The sequence below is a fragment of the Actinia tenebrosa genome, unplaced genomic scaffold (genome assembly GCF_029948245.1).
Source record: "Actinia tenebrosa isolate PJP-AT-01 unplaced genomic scaffold, QUT_ActTen_1.0 PGA_scaffold5__44_contigs__length_20552954, whole genome shotgun sequence".
Taxonomy (NCBI): domain Eukaryota; kingdom Metazoa; phylum Cnidaria; class Anthozoa; order Actiniaria; family Actiniidae; genus Actinia; species Actinia tenebrosa.
This window is the reverse complement of record NW_028292582.1, coordinates 3240275-3258140: the sequence shown is the minus strand read 5'-3', so window position 1 is coordinate 3258140 and position 17866 is coordinate 3240275. Positions and strand designations below refer to the sequence as shown.

The following is a 17866-nucleotide window of genomic DNA, read 5'->3' as shown; positions in this document are numbered from 1 at the left end:
ATCTGTGGAGACTCAATGATCCTTCATGTGGGAACAAATGACTTAAGGTGGCTCGACCCCCTCACGCTTGACCGCTACCTTCCACTTTTGGAACGCTAGTGCATTAACGTGTCTTATCCTATTGCAAATCTTTTTTGCACATAAGTCACATAAAGATTGAATTAATATTTGATGCAATTTTTAGTGAGATCGGACGTCATAACACGTGATTATGATGAAATATTTGATTTCGTTTAGAAAATAAATTTAGCCTTGCAGAGCGTTCAACACTAAAATGCTTCGTACCACATAATCATATACTAGATGCCTCCATTTGTGGGGATTTTTGAAAAAATCTATCTAGCTAATAATGAGATATTTGAGATTATTTAAATATAGTGCATAATCTACTTCAAAACTAAACAATGGATTTCATACGGCCGAAATTAATATTTCAGAGCTATATATTCACAAAAGTTATTGCTCATTTAGTTTTACTCTGTATCTAGTTTTAAAAGGAACATTTTGAAGGTAATCGACTTATGCGATTTTGTGAAAACGTATAGTGCAGAAGACGGGGTAAACATTTGATGCGCACTTTTCATCGCAGTTTTCTAGTCAATTTTACTAGATCTTCCATTATTCTAAAATTCGCTGATCATTTCTCTCAAAATTACGTCAGGATACAAATTAGAACTTAAACTAATATTACACAAAATTGCAAGGCTATTGAACTCATTTAAAGCGATCTAAAGCGAACGAGAAATACAGAAAACATTGATCGTTTCCCAACGATTTGATGCTCTGGGAATTCTATTGTTTGCTAATGATCATAACATCAAATTCTTTCGCACCATGCACGGTCTCATCTCGCTTGGCTGCTTTCCGATTTACTCCCGAAGTTTGGTAACGAACAGTTGTTTTTTTTATTCAAACGTGGGACGTTTGTCATGATGTACTTTGTCAGTGTGAGTGAATAGAATCGGCGAACATGCCTCAAATTAAAACTTCAAGGAAGAAGCGAGCAAGACTTTTAAGTTTAGATAAAGAACCATACTTCGGGAGTACAACTGCATCAAATATTAATTCAATCTTTATGTGACTTATGTGTAAAAAAGATTTGCAATAGGATAAGACACGTTTATGCACTAGCGTTCCAAAAGTGGAAGGTAGCGGTCAAGCGTGAGGGGGTCGAGCCACCTTAAACTCACTTGGATCCAAGATAACAAGTGAAAGTATGACAAACATTGCAAGGCAGATCGAGGAAGACTCGATAAGGAAGGCAAGATTGCCGCCGTGAATATAGCTTTGAAACAGGCATGCAGGAAAAATAAATGGAATTTTATCAAGCATGGAAATATCAAAGTAGAGCATTTGAACCGCAGTGGACTACGCCTCTCCAAAGCTGGCACCTCTCTTCTCGCTAATAATTTTGATGCACATATGAATAATCGTTAGGTAGTTGCCGTCTGGGAGTCTGATGTCCTTTCTTTTTCCTCAAATCTCAATCCTACTCAAGCCAATTCGACTAATGGTAAGTCTGGAAAATCTCTGAAATGTGGGCGCGGTCTAGTCATGTTATGCTTGAACATAAATAGTTTATTAGCTCATATTGATGAACTTAAAATCTTTCTCCAGGAAAATGGTGATATAGATATTTTAGCAATAAATGAAACCAAAATCGACCAAACAGTTTGTAATAATGAGATTTACCTACCTGACTTTGAAGTTGTAAGAAAAGATAGACAACTAAATGGTAGGAATGGTGGTGGGGTTTGCATTTATTTCCGAAAAAATATCAACTACCAATTCCGTGAAGACTTGAATTCAGATAACCTCGAATGTCTGAGTGTTGAAATAACTAAACCGCGATCAAAGCCGTTTCTAATAAGTACCTGGTACAGACCCCCTCAGTCTCCTTCAGATATCTTTCGACATTTTGAAGTATTTATTGAAAAAATCGATGCTGAAAATAAGGAATTCTACCTGCTGGGAGACCTCAATTGCAACATATTACCAGATAGTTACTTATAACCCTAATTCAAGCCAACTCACCAACATTATGGATATGTCGAAGAGCCAACGAGAATAACTAAAAGTTCGAAAACCCTAATTGTTCTGTTTCTCGCGAAAACGCAACTGGAGAAATTTCATAGCCCAATCCATGACTATGAGACATGAGCTATTGTTCAGCTTAGAGAGATGGTCTTGTTTTGCACATTCTTGGTTCACTGTTCTCAAAATATGGGCTTTCCGCAGGAAGATAGATTCGGTGGCTTTTTCGACGTCATAAAGCAAATCTCCTTGCTGTTCCTTACCGTAAAACGTTAGCGTGCTGCCATCGTTGATTACCTTCTTTATCTCACGGACAGTAGGTGACGTCCTCACGCTGATCGTGAGTACACTCTTCTTCAAATTCTGAATCTTCAGGGTCACTAAGTGCGAACTTTCGGCAGTGATCAGGGCAGTGACTTTCATCCTCCTGGCAGTGGCACTGGTACTCCGTCTTGAAATATTTCTTTCCTTCTCGTGTGGCGATCTTTTTTTTTTAACTTTTCTGATGTGTCTTTTTCCAGCCTCAATGAATCAACTTCTTCAACGATTTTAGCAAGTCGATCAAGACCAGCTGCACCTTCGGATGTTAAGTTGTCAAGACCGTTCATAGACTTTTGTTGGAAGTTTCTGTTACATCTAGGATACGAAACAGGGTTGCACGGCTGAGTGGCTAAGTTTGCTCTTCCTCAAAAAATTGTATGTACTGTTTAATCATAGTTGACCTGGTGACTTTGCAAATTATATTAGACATGATAATTTTTTCTCCGCTTTCAAGTTTTAGCTTACTCGTTCCAAAGGCCACATCCTGATAAAAGTAAGGCCGATTTATAAAATCAACGAAATGTTCGACCTTTGCGGCAGGTAATCTTACACGATGAGAAGACGACTTCTCGATTAGTGAAACCCGGTACACACTCTTTTGCGTGCGCTCTAGCCCGTTTGATTTGCCACTCCGTTAATTTTGCATAAGTCTCGTGCATTTTCTGTACCCGGAAGGGGGGTGGGGGGACTCCCTTATGAAAGGGGGCGGGGGTCCTCGTCGTCCCTTTTAGGGTTTGAAATCAGGGTTTTGGTCCCGCTTAGGGTGATAACGACGGGAATGCGCACCAACTGAATTTTGTGGTCCCCTTTAGGGTATAACATCTACAAAAAGGCAAGTGATTTGTATATGACGACGTAAATCATAAATTCGTTAGAGCTGTTGTATTTTCGATTCTTTCTTTATCTTTGTTTCCTTGAATAAACTAAGCAGCATTCGACTAAGCTGTGTTGTATTTTCGATTCTTTTCTTTGCATGTTAACACAAACTATCCGTCTCGACTTACTATTCTTCCCGCTCCTTCTCTCACTCTCTCTCTCGATTTACACGTGCGAATATGCAAATTAAGTTCATAGTCTGTTACGTCATGATCTCGCACACACTCCCCACCTGACGAAAGTCAATAGATTTATTCTTAAACTTTAACGAGTAATAACAGTGTCTATTTCTCTATCATCCACGAAGGTGATATCTGTTGCTTGTTCTTCTTTTCGGACTTCATTTTCTTCAAGATCCTTAGCTCGAACTTCGATAGGGTATAACTTCGTTAGTGGTCTTCTCAGTTCCCATTGTTTTCCTTCTTTTGTAGTTGTCTTTACGATAGCAGCTCGGTTCTTTCCATCTCTTCCTTCGATTAACTTCACGATTCTTCCAATCTTCCATGTTTGTCGTGGCGTCTTCTCTTGATAAATAGATACTATATCTCCTTCCCTTGCACCACTTGATTGATTTATTCTCTCTTTGTAACGGTAATGTTCTCTTAGCTCAGTGAGGTATTCCTTCTGCCACCTGCACCGGAATTGATCCAATAATTTCTTTAAATATAAACTTCTTTTGTTGAGATCTTTTGGTCCATCGTCACTGAATACGTGTGACTTGTCTGGTTGTGACAAAAGACGTCTTCCTATGACCAGGTGTGATGGTGTTAAGACTTCGTCGATCTCGTCATAAACATAAGTAAGGGGTCTTGAATTCAGAACTCTTTCGATTTCTATCAACGTTGTGAGAAACTCTTCGTAATTAAGTTTTGCACGATGAAATTGTTTCCTCAAGGGTCTCTTGACTGATTGTACTAATCGCTCGAAGAAACCTCCCCACCATGGGGCTCTCTCGACATTGTACTTCCATTCGATATTCTTTTCACGCACAAACTTTTTGAGTTTTCTGTCCTTAAATGTCTTGCCATTGTCTGATAAAATGAATACTGGTGTTCCACGTCTTCCGATGAATCTCTGGAGACTTCTTATCAATGATTCTGCGCTTAAATCAGGTACCAAATCCAAATGAATAGCTGTACTTGATGCACAAGTGTATAACGCTATGTACGCTTTATTCAATTGTCCACCAGCATAGATGTCCTTAACGTATACCGGCCCAGCAAAATCGATTCCGATCCTCGTAAATGCAAAATCGTCAGACAATCTGAAGCTTGGAAGCGGAGGTGGTAATGGTGCTCGGTATGGGGTTCCTTGTATTCTCTTACAAGTAACACACTTAGACAGATATTTCTTGACAACTTGTCTGCCCTTTATGATCCAAAATTTCTTTCGTAATTCTGTCAAAGTTTCCTAACTCCATTGTGTTTCACGTTCTGATGACAATCCCGTATTATCAATTTCGTCAAGTAATGATCGCTTGGCAATAAGATTGGATATCTTGTATCATATGGAATGGACGCGTTTTTTAGTCTCCCTCTGCATCGAACGATGTTTTCGTCGTCCATGAACAAGTCTAACGAGGTTTGGAGTTGTCTAAATTTCTCAGAGGAGAGTCCAATGGAGTAATGCATGATTCTTATCCATAACTTTTCTGCATTGTTCATTTCTTGGATACTAAGAGTTTCGTTGACTATTGGTTGATTGAGTTTCTTCCTTCGCAGGCTATTGATAAAACGTGTAACATAAGCTGTAATTCTTAGGACTCTTTGTAAGTCACTATACTTCTCAACAGGTATAAACAACTTAGGTTGCGCTTCTGGATCTTTCGCCATGCTGAGATTGACGGTAATAGATTCATCCGTTTCGGTCATAACATTCTCTTCTTCTACCTGTTCCTTAGAAGTGGCAATTACATCTTGCGACGGCCACAGGTCTGTTTTTCCTGATAGGAATTGTGGTCCTTTAAACCACTTATCGTTATTGATCAACTGTGAAACTAAAGTTCCTCTGGAGGCAAGGTCTACTGGATTATCTTGTGTTGGACAATATCTCCACCATTCAGCTCGTGTCAATTGTCTAATCTCCTTGATTCTGTTTTGTACATACTGTTTCTGTTTCTTTGCTCCGTTCTTTATCCAGTGTAATACAACCGCAGAGTCTGACCATAACTCAAGTACATCAATAGGCAATACACTTTCCAATGATTTCTTAATCTGATCTGCTAATCGAGCTGTTACAAGACTAGCTTGGAGTTCTAATCGTTGAATGGTTTGTTCATTCATAGGAGCAATTCTTGTTTTAGAGGCAATAAGACAACAATGAACTCCATAAGGATACTCGATTCGTAGATAGACAGTAGATCCATAAGCTCTTTCTGATGCATCTCCAAATGCATGCAACTGTGCAGATATTATTTCCTTCTTTGACATGGTAGGATCTATACAACATCTGCTGAGCTTAACTGCTTGTGTCTTGTTCAAGTCAGAAATAATCAAGTTAAAGTTCTTAACCATATCCTCGTGAAGTGGTTCATCCCAATTGAAGTGTCTCTTACAGACCTCTTGGAATAGAATCTTCAGTAAAAGAACAACAGGTGATACAATTCCTAAAGGATCATAGAATTTTGCAATTGTACTCAAGATGATCCTTTTTGTGACCTGAGTTGAATCCAATAAGTCTTCAGTCACTTTATCGACTTTCATAACGATTTCATCCTTGTCAGTGTTCCAAGTCAGTCCTAACATTTGGCATTCAGTGTTAGTGTAGGATTTAAACTATTGCTAAACAGTTTAATGTCCTGAAGCTCTTGAATCAGTTCTGTAGAATTACTTGTGAACTTCCTCATGTTGAATCCTCCTTCCAGCATTCTCTGTTTTACCTTGAGGGCTAGTTCAGATGCAGATTTGAGATCATCAGCTCCTGATGTATAATCATCAACGTACAAAGAGTTGACAACTTCCTTTACAAATCCTGGATCCTGTTGAGCATACTGATCCAAATGGTGACGTATAGTAGCATTCAAGATGTAAGGGCTTGATGTAAGTCCAAACACCAAACGAGTAAAACGAAAAACTTCAATTGCTGGATCTTCATCTTCTATGTTATTCACCCACACGAATCTGAGAAAGTTTCTGTGTTCTGGAGAAATACTGATGTTCAAGAAGGCTTTTTCGATGTCTGAAGTGATTGCTAGTCTATGTGTTCTAAATCTGAGAAGGATGTCAAATAACAGTGGTGTAAGACTTTGACCAGTATAAAGACAGTCATTGAGACTTGGACCAACATTTTTGGGTCCTTTGCTAGAAGCATCGTAGACAACACGAAGTTTTGTAGTGGATCGATCTGATCGCATTACTTCACGATGAGGTAGGTAGTGAACGTGCCCTACTTTTTCTCCGTCATTCGTGTCTGTCACTCTTTCCACAACTCCTTTCTCAATTTGATCCTTGATTACTTCATCATATTGTTTCAAAGTTTCTGGTTCCTTACGAAGTCGTGTAATCAATGAATGTAGACGTTTAACTGATGTGCTGTGATTGTCAGGGATCATAAAGTGCTTTGCTGAGATCCATATCGATGAATTAGATCCGATGAATTTCCTTCGTAATGATATTCTTTCGAGAATTCAGAAGATTTCGCTCACACGATGCACAACTATAAGCATCCGGCTCGAAGGACCATGTTGTATTTTCGATTCTTTCTTTATCGTTGTTTCCTTGAATAAACTAAGCAGAATACGACTAAGCTGTGTTGTATTTTCGATTCTTTTCTTTACATGTTAACACAAACTATCCGTCTCGACTTACTATTCTTCCCGCTCCTTCTCTCACTCTCTCTCTCGATTTACACGTGCGAATATGCAAATTAAGTTCATAGTCTGTTACGTCATGATCTCGCACAAGAGCAGACGGCGTTTGATGCAAATAAAATCGAGAAACCAAACAAAAAAATGCGTTATTGATTGGTCCCTATTAGGGGTGAAATTTCATCACTGCCACGCACATCATCCCAAAATACAGGTCTCTTTTAGGGGTCATTTTTGGAAATTTCCGACGAGGACCCCCGCCCCCTTTTATAAGGGAGTCCAGCCCCCCGTGTTTCTGTAGCACCTTCACAGGATAACGGTACCCTAACAGGCTCAGAATCTGTGTTTTTACATTTTTTGTCGCCGCATTTTTGTAGGCCTGCATTAAAGGAATCAAGTCTTGCAAATCAGTTCCTCTATCTAATCTGAGGCAGGAATGAAAAAGTTGTTGGCCAGCTTTTGGTGCTATAATCTCACAAACAATGCCACATGCTTCGGAAGCCTTTTCTATACACTCCTTTTTCTCGTTTTCGTTTCAAATAAGCATTTATCTTCCATTTTACCGGCAAAATAAAAGCCCAATAATTTTTTTTCCAGTGTAACATCGACTAACACAATATTTATTGTGTCAGCGGTCTCCCCCATAGGTCGAACCTCTGCGAAAGCAGCAATAACACGAAATGCTTAGATTTAGGAGTGATGTTCGCGAGTAGTATTCTTGGATTTTAAGTCCTTCGTATTTTTTTTGCAATTGAAATTTATCCTCGAATGTTTTGGGTAACGTTGTCTGTTAAATGCACTGCTCGACCAATCTCAAAAGAGAAAATTCGACTACTTGAAATTCCATTATATCGAGCCTTTGATGACTCACCGCTGGAACACCTTTGGCTAGTGTATTAATGTTGCGAACGGTCAATATTCTCTTCAAACGGGAACTATATGGACTTTTTGTGATCTGAAAGTATTCTAGCATGGCTTGAGAGGAAAAGAGGTCGACATAGGAAGCAGGTGAGCTGTATATTACATAAAATGTACTCGTACGATGCCTTACCGATCTGATACTTCAACTCGAAAACCTCTCCAAGGTATACAAACAAAAACGGTCATAACTTTTTAAAAAATGAAAACGTACACAGGTTATTGCTGATTTGTATCACTAAATGATAGAAGTCTTCGGTTATGCAGGCAAAAGCTTGAAGACAAGTGCCACTTTTCAATTCAAGCTCTTATTTTGTGGTCATTTTTAGCCTTCACTGACACCGTACGTCTCAAGTAGGGCTCATATTCTGCTGGTTTTCTTGCTAACGGCTAAACGGATTGAATAAAGCCTTTTATATCGAGTGAAACTACAAGAGTTTACCTACAGTTTGGCCTAAAAAAAGTTTCTGGAAACCACGAAATTATGTTTATAGAGCGCTGTGAATACGTGCTAAAGTTTTGGTCAACCAGGGCTCATAACTGGCCCAAAGCCATCAAAAATTTAAAGGCTTCTAGCGCAGCCAAAGTAAAGTTATTTCAGTGATAAACTCAGTGAAGTCTTTCAACAGGCCCGTAGCGGGGGGAGGGGCCAGGGGGACCTTCCACCCCCCCCCTCCCAAATAATTTCACAACTTTTTTTAAGTAAACGTCTTCAAACACTATTATCTTAAAATTGATAAAGGCGACTCATTTTTCCGAAAAAAGTTCACATAGTTGGCATTTGTAAATGATGAAAACTCAAAACAAGACATGTAGAAAAGCACATACTTAAAAGAAACCTCTCAAATGCTTCACATAATTTGCATTTAGGCCCTGGCTAAACGAGGAAACAAGTTTCCAGAAACATGTTTCCCGCGCGCATGTTCCCCGATGACCAAGTTTAGCTACATGCGAAACATTGTTGCGTGCAACAAATTTTGCTTCCAAGAGGCAAAAATGTTTAGCTGCTGTGCGGCAGAAACATTTCATGCTTCCAAGACGCATGGAAACAATGTTTCCCAATGTTTCCACGTTTAGCCACGAAAGTCAACATTCTAAACGCTAGCTCTATCTTGAAAGTGCGCATGCGCTAACCGATATTGAGTAAACATGTTTCCCGATGTTTCCTGACAGTTTTGCCACCTTTGGAAACATTTAACAAAACATGTTTCTGGAAATATGTTTCCTCGTTTATCCAGGGCCTTAGAAATTCGTGTCTGAACCTTGTCGATTATATTTTCGGCTTCTTTTATTAAATCAACTCAGACTTAATTAAAGGTAACTGGTTCTTTTTATATAAAGTCAGCTGTGTGCTTCATATACATATGTTGAATTTCTATTTTTTGCTTGTACACTGACGTGACATTATTGAATAGAGATATTCACATGTTCGATGCTGAAGGTCTAAGTTGCCCATAAAATAAATAATTTTAATTATCAATTATGCTGTTTTGAAAATTTGATAAAAGTTGATACGGTCATATGGGGTGTGGCAAAATGAGCCCCTTCCCCCCCCCCCCCCCCCCCTTAATAATTTTACCCCTGCTACGGGCCTGTTCAATAACCAGAGTTTGAGAAAAATTCATTTTTCAAAATAAATTCAGTGGGCGGCTTTCACTGAGACCGCTAGCCTCTTAATAGCCTGATATCTAAGCTATCGATAGCCTGATAGCTAAGCTATCGATAGCCAGGTAGGGAAGCTATCGATAGCCTGATAGCTAAGCTATCGATAGCCAGGTAGGGAAGCTATCGATAGCCTGATAGCTAAGCTATCGATAGCCAGGTAGGGAAGCTATCGATAGCCTGATAGCTAAGCTATCGATAAACAGGTAGGGAAGCTATTGATAGCCTGATAGCTAAGCTATTGATAGCCTGATAGCTAAGCTATCGATAAACAGGTAGGGAAGCTATTGTTAGCCTGATAGCTAAGCTATCGATAAACAGGTAGGGAAGCTATTGTTAGCCTGATAGCTAAGCTATCGATAAACAGGTAGGGAAGCTATTGTTAGCCTGATAGCTAAGCTATCGATAAACAGGTAGGGAAGCTATCGATAGCCTGATAGCTAAGCTATCGATAAACAGGTAGGGAAGCTATTGATAGCCTGATAGCTAAGCTATTGATAGCCTGATAGCTAAGCTATAGATAAACAGGTAGGGAAGCTATTGATAGCCTGATAGCTAAGCTATTGATAGCCTGATAGCTAAGCTATTGATAAACAGGTAGGGAAGCTATTGTTAGCCTGATAGCTAAGCTATCGATAAACAGGTAGGGAAGCTATTGATAGCCTGATAGCTAAGCTATTGATAGCTAAGAAGCTAGGCTATTGATAGCCAGGTAGGGAAGCTATTGATAGCCTGATAGCTAAGCTATAGATAGCCAAGAAGATAAGCTATCGATAGCCTGATAGCTAGGCTATTGATAGCCTAATTGTTAAGCTAATGATAGCCAGGTATGAAAGCTATTGATAGCCTGATAGCTAAGCTAATGATATCAAAGGTGAAGTAGAATGAGGTGATTGTATTTGTTGTTTGTTATCATAAAGTGATGAATAAACTCAAACTCGATGATTTGTATAGGTCGGTATTGATGGGTTGCAAGCATTCCCAAGAGAGTTTAAAGACAAAAGCATGGCGGCCATTGTGGTGCCGTTAACAATGGATGCTAATGAGAAATCTTTTGTTAAATGACACCAACATGGCCGCGATGACGTAAAGTGCAATCGAAGAATTGTTTATTTGAATGTTTGATAACAAGTATTTTACTCTTTCTCAGTACATCGCTTGTGGACAAATACAGCTTTTCCAGCCAAACTTTTCATTTAAGCAGCGATAAAGAAAATGTTTCATATTGTTATGACTGTAGTAAATGATAAATAAAGATTTTACACTCCAACGTTTTCCTTCGTATTTGAATAATTAGGTAGAACTTCTAAGTCTTATTGTTTGTGTTTATGAGTCATTAATTGTATTGTGTTGGATACAATAGTCACTAAATTGTAATTCATAAAATGAGACTTACGCTTAGTTGATTGCTGAACTTTGGTGTTTGTTCTTTAAAGAATTATGGAAGGATATTATCAAGAATTTGCTCAAAAAAACAATTAATGTGCCCATCACTGGCCCATCCAAAATGTGACGCAACTCGCATACAAAGCACTCTGCTCGTCATTTTATGATAATGGGTTAATAAACAATTGATGTGGTCGTCTCCTTATTGATGAATAATTGATGTGCTCGTCCTGCTCGTTGAAAACGCTTGCCTAACAATACTCTCCCCGTCGTTTTATGGTAATGATTTAATAAACAATAGATGTGCGCATCACTGGCCCACCATTACCGAAACAAAGACTTGTTCATGCCGGTCAACAATAGTCTTATGACGTCAATTGGTCGTCATAGTAACCCGAAACAATACTCTCCCCGTCGTTTTACGCTAATATTTGATGAATAATTAATGTATTCGTCCTTCCCCGTCCCCTTCCTCTTCCTTCCCCGTCCCCTTCCCCGTCCAAAATCCGGATCGTGCGGTCCCTACACTACTACTCACGTGCACCCTAAGGAAGCCATCATCATAAACCCCTGACATTCATCCAGCTACCTACCAACACCCTGCCATCAACACCCGACTAACAAACACTTGCACCCTACCGGTGCCATGATCATGAACCCCCGACATCCATCCAGCTATCTACCCACACCCTACCATCAACACCCTACTAACACACACGTACACGTTTCCGGTTCCCTTCATCATAAACCCCTGCGACATTCATCCAGCTATCTACTCACACCCTGCAGTAGCACTATACGTACCCTTAAAAAAATGGTACCCAAGGCTGTCAACTGTTAATTTGCCAGGTTTTGCTAAAAACCAATAATAAGAGAAATACGATAAATATAGATTGAAACTACGACATCTAAGACGTTAAACATTTTATTATCGGGGAGGGGTAGTGAGATTCGTTTGGTAGCGCATACAAGGAATCTAAACACCCCTGACCCTCCCCTCCCCAGTAAAAAAAACAAAGGCCCTGTGAATCGAATCGAAATATGGCGACCAAATTGAATAAATATTATTCTGCTCTGACTGCCTCGTTTTTACATGGATACTTAAACACGTTTTTACAGGTAAGAGAGGCTAGTTAGACCAAAACAATACTTATTTGCATATTTTCAAAAACAAATTTCATTTCAAATTTCTTCAAGAATTCAGGTGTGTGTTTTTTAGCAAACAATCGTATAAATATATTCTTTTTTTGACAAGCATTTTTCTCGACGAAACGACAAATCAAAGACTTTCTCTCAAAACTTTTTATATTTCTATCGATAAGCTTAATTTATTTTAATGCTGGAGGAAATAAAACATGAAGAGCATACTACAACAAATATTTGTCCTTTATTTAGCTTTGTAAATCTTTAACAATTCGGTTGTTTTTAACCAGCTATCCGTATGTTTTTCGTTCAAGAAAAAGCTTTGTTCGCCTCCTATCGCGGGGTTCAATCGGCAAAACAAAGAAGACTTTCCTTCAATAATTTTATATCTTTCTACAGATAATTTATTTAATCATTAAATGAAATATAAATCTTTACCAAATATTCAACTGTTCGAGCAAGTATGATTATAAAAATGAGCTTAAACTTGTGTTGTTGAAAGATGTTATTGTATAAAGACCTACTAGACTTTCACTCTAAAAAGCTAAAAAATATTCAAAAACATTTACAAACGCCAATTTACTGCCAAAGAAATGAGTCATTTTGTATTTTGCATTGCCTTTTGCATTATTTTTTATTTTGTCTCAGTTGTTCTTGTCAGCTGTTTAAAAGCGACTTTCTGTAAGGATCGACCAAACATCGGCACAAGTCAAAAAATCGATTTCGCTCATATTTGGTTTTTAGATAGCCCTTAGTGTAAAATAAATCGAGGTGTTGTTAGTTTTGAAAAAAAAATTTTTTTTCCCACGAAATTTACGAAAATAGATTTCGCCCAAATGCAGGGGGAAAATGACCGACGAGGTCAAGGAATTTAGTACAAAAATAAGCGCATCCTACAGCTAAACTACTTAACAATTTTTTCGGTTGGTACTTTTTACCGAAGGAATAGGTGTTCTTCTTGCTTTTCGTTGTATTTATTCTAGAATATTTGGCGATTTAAGATTCGAAATAATTTTTCTACCGTGTACACTTTTTCCAAAGTTTAAAAATGCAAATTAAGGCCTTGAAATACTGCTTATAAAAACTATGTGCGGAGATACCAAATTATTCAAAACCTACACCCAGAGGATTATCTAATGTATTTCTATCAGATTCAAAAGAAAAATCTCTGGGCAAATCATTTTTAGCTTTCCGTTGAGGTCTTTTTACTATCTCTATTTCGCGATATTTCAACCGTAAACAGCTTGTTGCGTTACCTCCACCGACGTGACTATAATTTTAATTGCAATCATTCCATCGCTGAATTTTGCTAAAACTAGGGGATCAAACCAAGAAAAAGACATCATAGTAATATCCAACACATTTCAATTGCGAAATATTGACAAATTTTATCACATACTTTTTTAACTCATTCTATTGCGTGACACAAAGCATGCTTTGTCAATAAAATGAACACGCAGATAAAAATCGAACAATAACTTTCAAACTAAATATATCAGTGAACTAACTTTATTTTATTTAGCAGCTCTTTCATTGGATTTTCAAAATATGGTTTTACTAATCCAGTAGCATTTAATAATAGCAATTTCCTTCAATAAACATTGTTTTGATAATGCATGAAACTAACATTGAGTTGACTGCCGCAATGATTAAAATCACGTGCCATCTTTCCCATGGGAAAGTTCAGCAAGCACTGTATAAACATGGAAGTGGTTTGTTCGTTTAGTTCTATAGTTGGAGGTCCGTGTAGCTATGATCGAAGAGACAGAAATAAGTCAGTCGAGTCAGTTACCCGTCAAACGCAAGAAGGTATATCAGACAAGCTCGAACAACTAGGCAAGTCCTGTTCCTGCTCTTGAGATAAAGCTGGTATAGATGCAATTGCTTCTCGGCTTCTAGTGAAGAAGATATATGAAAATTGCATTCTGACGAAAATACGCACATTGTGGTAGTTAGTCCTCCTACGTACTACTTTTGACATTTGGTAAATAACGCTAACTTGATAAAAGTATCGTATATTCAATAACAAATACCAATACCCCAAAGGAGGGTTTGACATTGATTATTTTTAAAAATCTTTTTCCCTGTTGTGTCATCGTGTTGAATAATTAAAGTAATCTTTCACACCAACCCAGGCATCCATCTCTCTCGCTGGAGTACTTCCCGGTAACTTCGACCGAGAAGTACTGGAGCAAGTCTAAGATCCATATTAATTATCGTTTCAGAGATAAATGTATACACTTATTTCAATAAAGTTAGTCACCAAAAACCTAGAAAGCTGAGATCACTGAGCATCATGGGAAACTTTTAATATCAAAAAAGCATATATATACAAAGCTTTTTTAATACAAACTGCAGCTCGATGATGCTCAGAAGAGGTGAGACTATAACCGGTAAAAGATTCGCAAGTCCATGAACAGTTATCGAGCGGTTGAACGTGTAAAATGAATCTACCCATAATCCTTGTCGGCCTCAGCTTTATAGCTTTTCGGGTGACTAACTTTTTTGAAATAAGTGTATAAACTTTTTATAGACAGACAAACATATTTTATTTGGCGTTTTGTACATAGTTGCACATCAACTTAGTTCCAAATAAGTTAGAGTGCTCACACTAAATCCGTGAAACAAATACTAATTTTTAGCACTAAATAGTGATAATTAAACAATAGAAAACAAAGGATTCTGTATGAAATAGTACTAATTAGTACTATTTAATGTTCAGGGTTTTAGTGCGTGCACTCTACGAGTATAGACGTATGTTTATGTATGTGCATAATATCTATATTCACATATTCTACACATACACTTCATACGTACATATATATTCTGTATATAATAAAAGTTCATATAATTATTTCGATAAAATGCGTTACTATTCCTAATCATCTTTATGCAATATTATAAAAGTATTGATTTTTATTTGTTTTGTTGTTTTTGTTATATAAGGCTGCGTTCATAATGTATGGCAGAGGGCAGAGGGGGGGGGGGGGAGGGGTGGCAGGTAGAAGTTTGTGAATGTCCAGAATAATTCTCAACATCCCCCTTAAAATTATGCAAAGAAATACGGTTCCCCCTAAGCAAGGCTTGTAGCTTCTTTCAAAAATTGTGCATCCCCTCCTTTTTCCTACCAAAAATTTCCCGATCCCCCCTCAATTTCACCTGCCCCCCCCCCCCCCCCCCTTCCCCCCTTTCATACATTATGAACGCAGCCTAATTTAAGTTATTTACACGAGCGAATTTCGCTGGTTGGCAACACGCACCATTTTTATGATGTTAACATATGTTGAATGTTTGGAAATGTTCTGCATCTAAATGAGGACAGTTCAGCTGTTTCAAAGTCATGCTGAAGATCTTGTGAAAGCATATATCAATCGCAAAAATGTGAGATTGGAATCGGTTTAGTTCACATACTTTTTACCGACAAAGCATGCTTTGTGTCACGCAATAGAATGAGTTAAAAAAGTATGTGATAAAATTTGTCAATATATCTCAATTGAAATGTGTTGCATATTACTATGATGTCTTTTTCTTGGTTTGATCCCCTAGTTTTAGCAAAATTCAGCGATGGAATGATTGCAATTAAAATTATAGTCACGTCGGTGGAGGTAACGCAACAAGCTGTTTACGGTTGAAATATCGCGAAATAGAGATAGTAAAAAGACCTCAACGGAAAGCTAAAAATGATTTGCCCAGAGATTTTTCTTTTGAATCTGATAGAAATACATTAGATAATCCTCTGGGTGTAGGTTTTGAATAATTTGGTATCTCCGCACATAGTTTTTATAAGCAGTATTTTAAGGCCTTAATTTGCATTTTTAAACTTTGGAAAAAGTGTACACGGTAGAAAAATTATTTCGAATCTTAAATCGCCAAATATTCTAGAATAAATACAACGAAAAGCAAGAGGAATACCTATTCCTTCGGTAAAAAGTACCAACCGAAAAAATTGTTAAGTAGTTTAGCTGTAGGATGCGCTTATTTTTGTACTAAATTCCTTGACCTCGTCGGTCATTTTCCCTCTGCATTTGGGCGAAATCTATTTTCGTAAATTTCGTGGGAAAAAAATTTTTTTTTTCAAAACTAACAACACCTCGATTTATTTTACACTAAGGGCTATCTAAAAACCAAATATGATTTTTTGACTTGTGCCATGAAAATTCAATTTTGGTCGATCCTTACAGACAGTCGCTCCTAAATGAATGTAAGCTCTGTTTTTGGAAAACTGTAAAAGACCTATTAAGTAAACCTTATTTAATCATTAAATGAAATATAAATTTTTACCAAATATTCAACTGTTCGAGTAAGTATGATTATAAAAATGAGCTTAAATTTGTGTTGTTGAAAGATATTATTGTATAAAGACTAGCCCCTGGGGGTGGTGGTAAGTTGTGTACAAAATTCCTAAGTGGGAGAGTATACTCGCGCAAAAAAAACAAAAAAACAAAACAAAAAACGATGTAGTCCATTTCGATTCGATTTCACTGCAAGGTTTTTATTATGGGAGAAATTATCATCATTTCGAATAAAAAATAATTGAAGATTTTTTCCCCGATCTTATTTTCACCTTTCAGTTTCATTCAAATTTTTCTCCCTGTGACTTCCGTATCGGGAGCTCCGCTTTTAGGCAGTGCCTAAATATATACATTATCTTCACATGTAAAGATATTATTTTTAAGTAAAAGAGTGCATACCATATATCAGTGAATGAGTTGTAAAGGAAATGTATGGGAGTTATCATGACGATACTGAAATTAAATGTTTTAACAATTTGATACAGTCGTTGCTTGTACCTCGTTCAAACTTAGTTTCACCGCGATTTGGGGGCCGTTTAGTGTTGTTGTTTTTTTTCGAAACCCGCTCTTGTTTACCTAAATAATGGGAAGACTGTAGACCTGCCACCCGATATGGACAATATCAAGCTATGTAATCCAAAAAAATCTCCAGCCTTTCCATTATTTAGGTAAAGAAGAGCGGATTTCAAAAAAAAAAAAAAAAACCAACTAAGCGGCATCAAATCGCGCTGAAACTTCGCCAGAAGTTTAAACGAGGTATAAGCAACGACTGTACCAAGTTTTGAAGTAAACTGTTTAGCAAAGCATTTCATTGTCATATCTACATCATAACTCCCATACATTCCCTTATAAACCATACTCAGGAACCTTGTTTGGGCTGTCTGTGGAGCGTGCACTGGGTTGCCCAATGTGCTGGAGCTTATTTAAGGAGGCTGTGAGTACCAGGTGATCTCGGAACGCGCGCAATGCATGATTTTCTCTTCAAGTTAATAATCAAATCAATCCCATATACCCCCGCGTGCGCCCTTTCATTTAACGAGACGAGGCTTGCATGGTGTCCACCATTTTGTTTTTCGCTTCGGTGCGAGTTTTTTATTTCCTTAAAAAAACGTCAATAGGAATTGTTTCGTTTACGAACACTCGGCTATCCAATAATGTTTCGAAAGGACACTTAGAGAATTGAATAACTAAGAAGAATTGGCCAAATTTAGCGGAGTTATCGTAAGTTGTTTGTGTGGTTTTGTACAAAACACATTGGAAGAAGGCACATATTTTGTGGAATATTTTTACTTTGGGAGTCAAACATTTGCTGAGGACAGGTTTGAACGAAATTCTAATGCATGTGTTTTATATTTTTTTTGCTAACAAATATGATTTTGATTGCAAGTGTGTATTTCGGATTGGTTTTTGTTGTACTTATTAATTAGCC

The 17866-nt window shown here is 37.7% G+C and overlaps 1 protein-coding gene across 6 annotated transcripts in view; it reads right to left on the bottom strand.

The window, feature by feature from the left end:
- LOC116302238 (uncharacterized) overlaps positions 1–17866 on the bottom strand; it is a 130455-nt gene that overhangs the window by 61417 nt on the left and 51172 nt on the right. For all 6 annotated transcript variants that reach the window (XR_016121432.1, XM_089038443.1, XM_089038442.1 and 3 more), the window contains exon 15: positions 11807–11857. Coding sequence is in view for 5 of the 6 variants with exons in the window: in XM_089038443.1 (XP_088894569.1) it covers positions 11807–11857 (51 nt within the window). In the remaining variant the exon portion in view is untranslated. The remainder of the gene's footprint in view (positions 1–11806; positions 11858–17866) is intronic.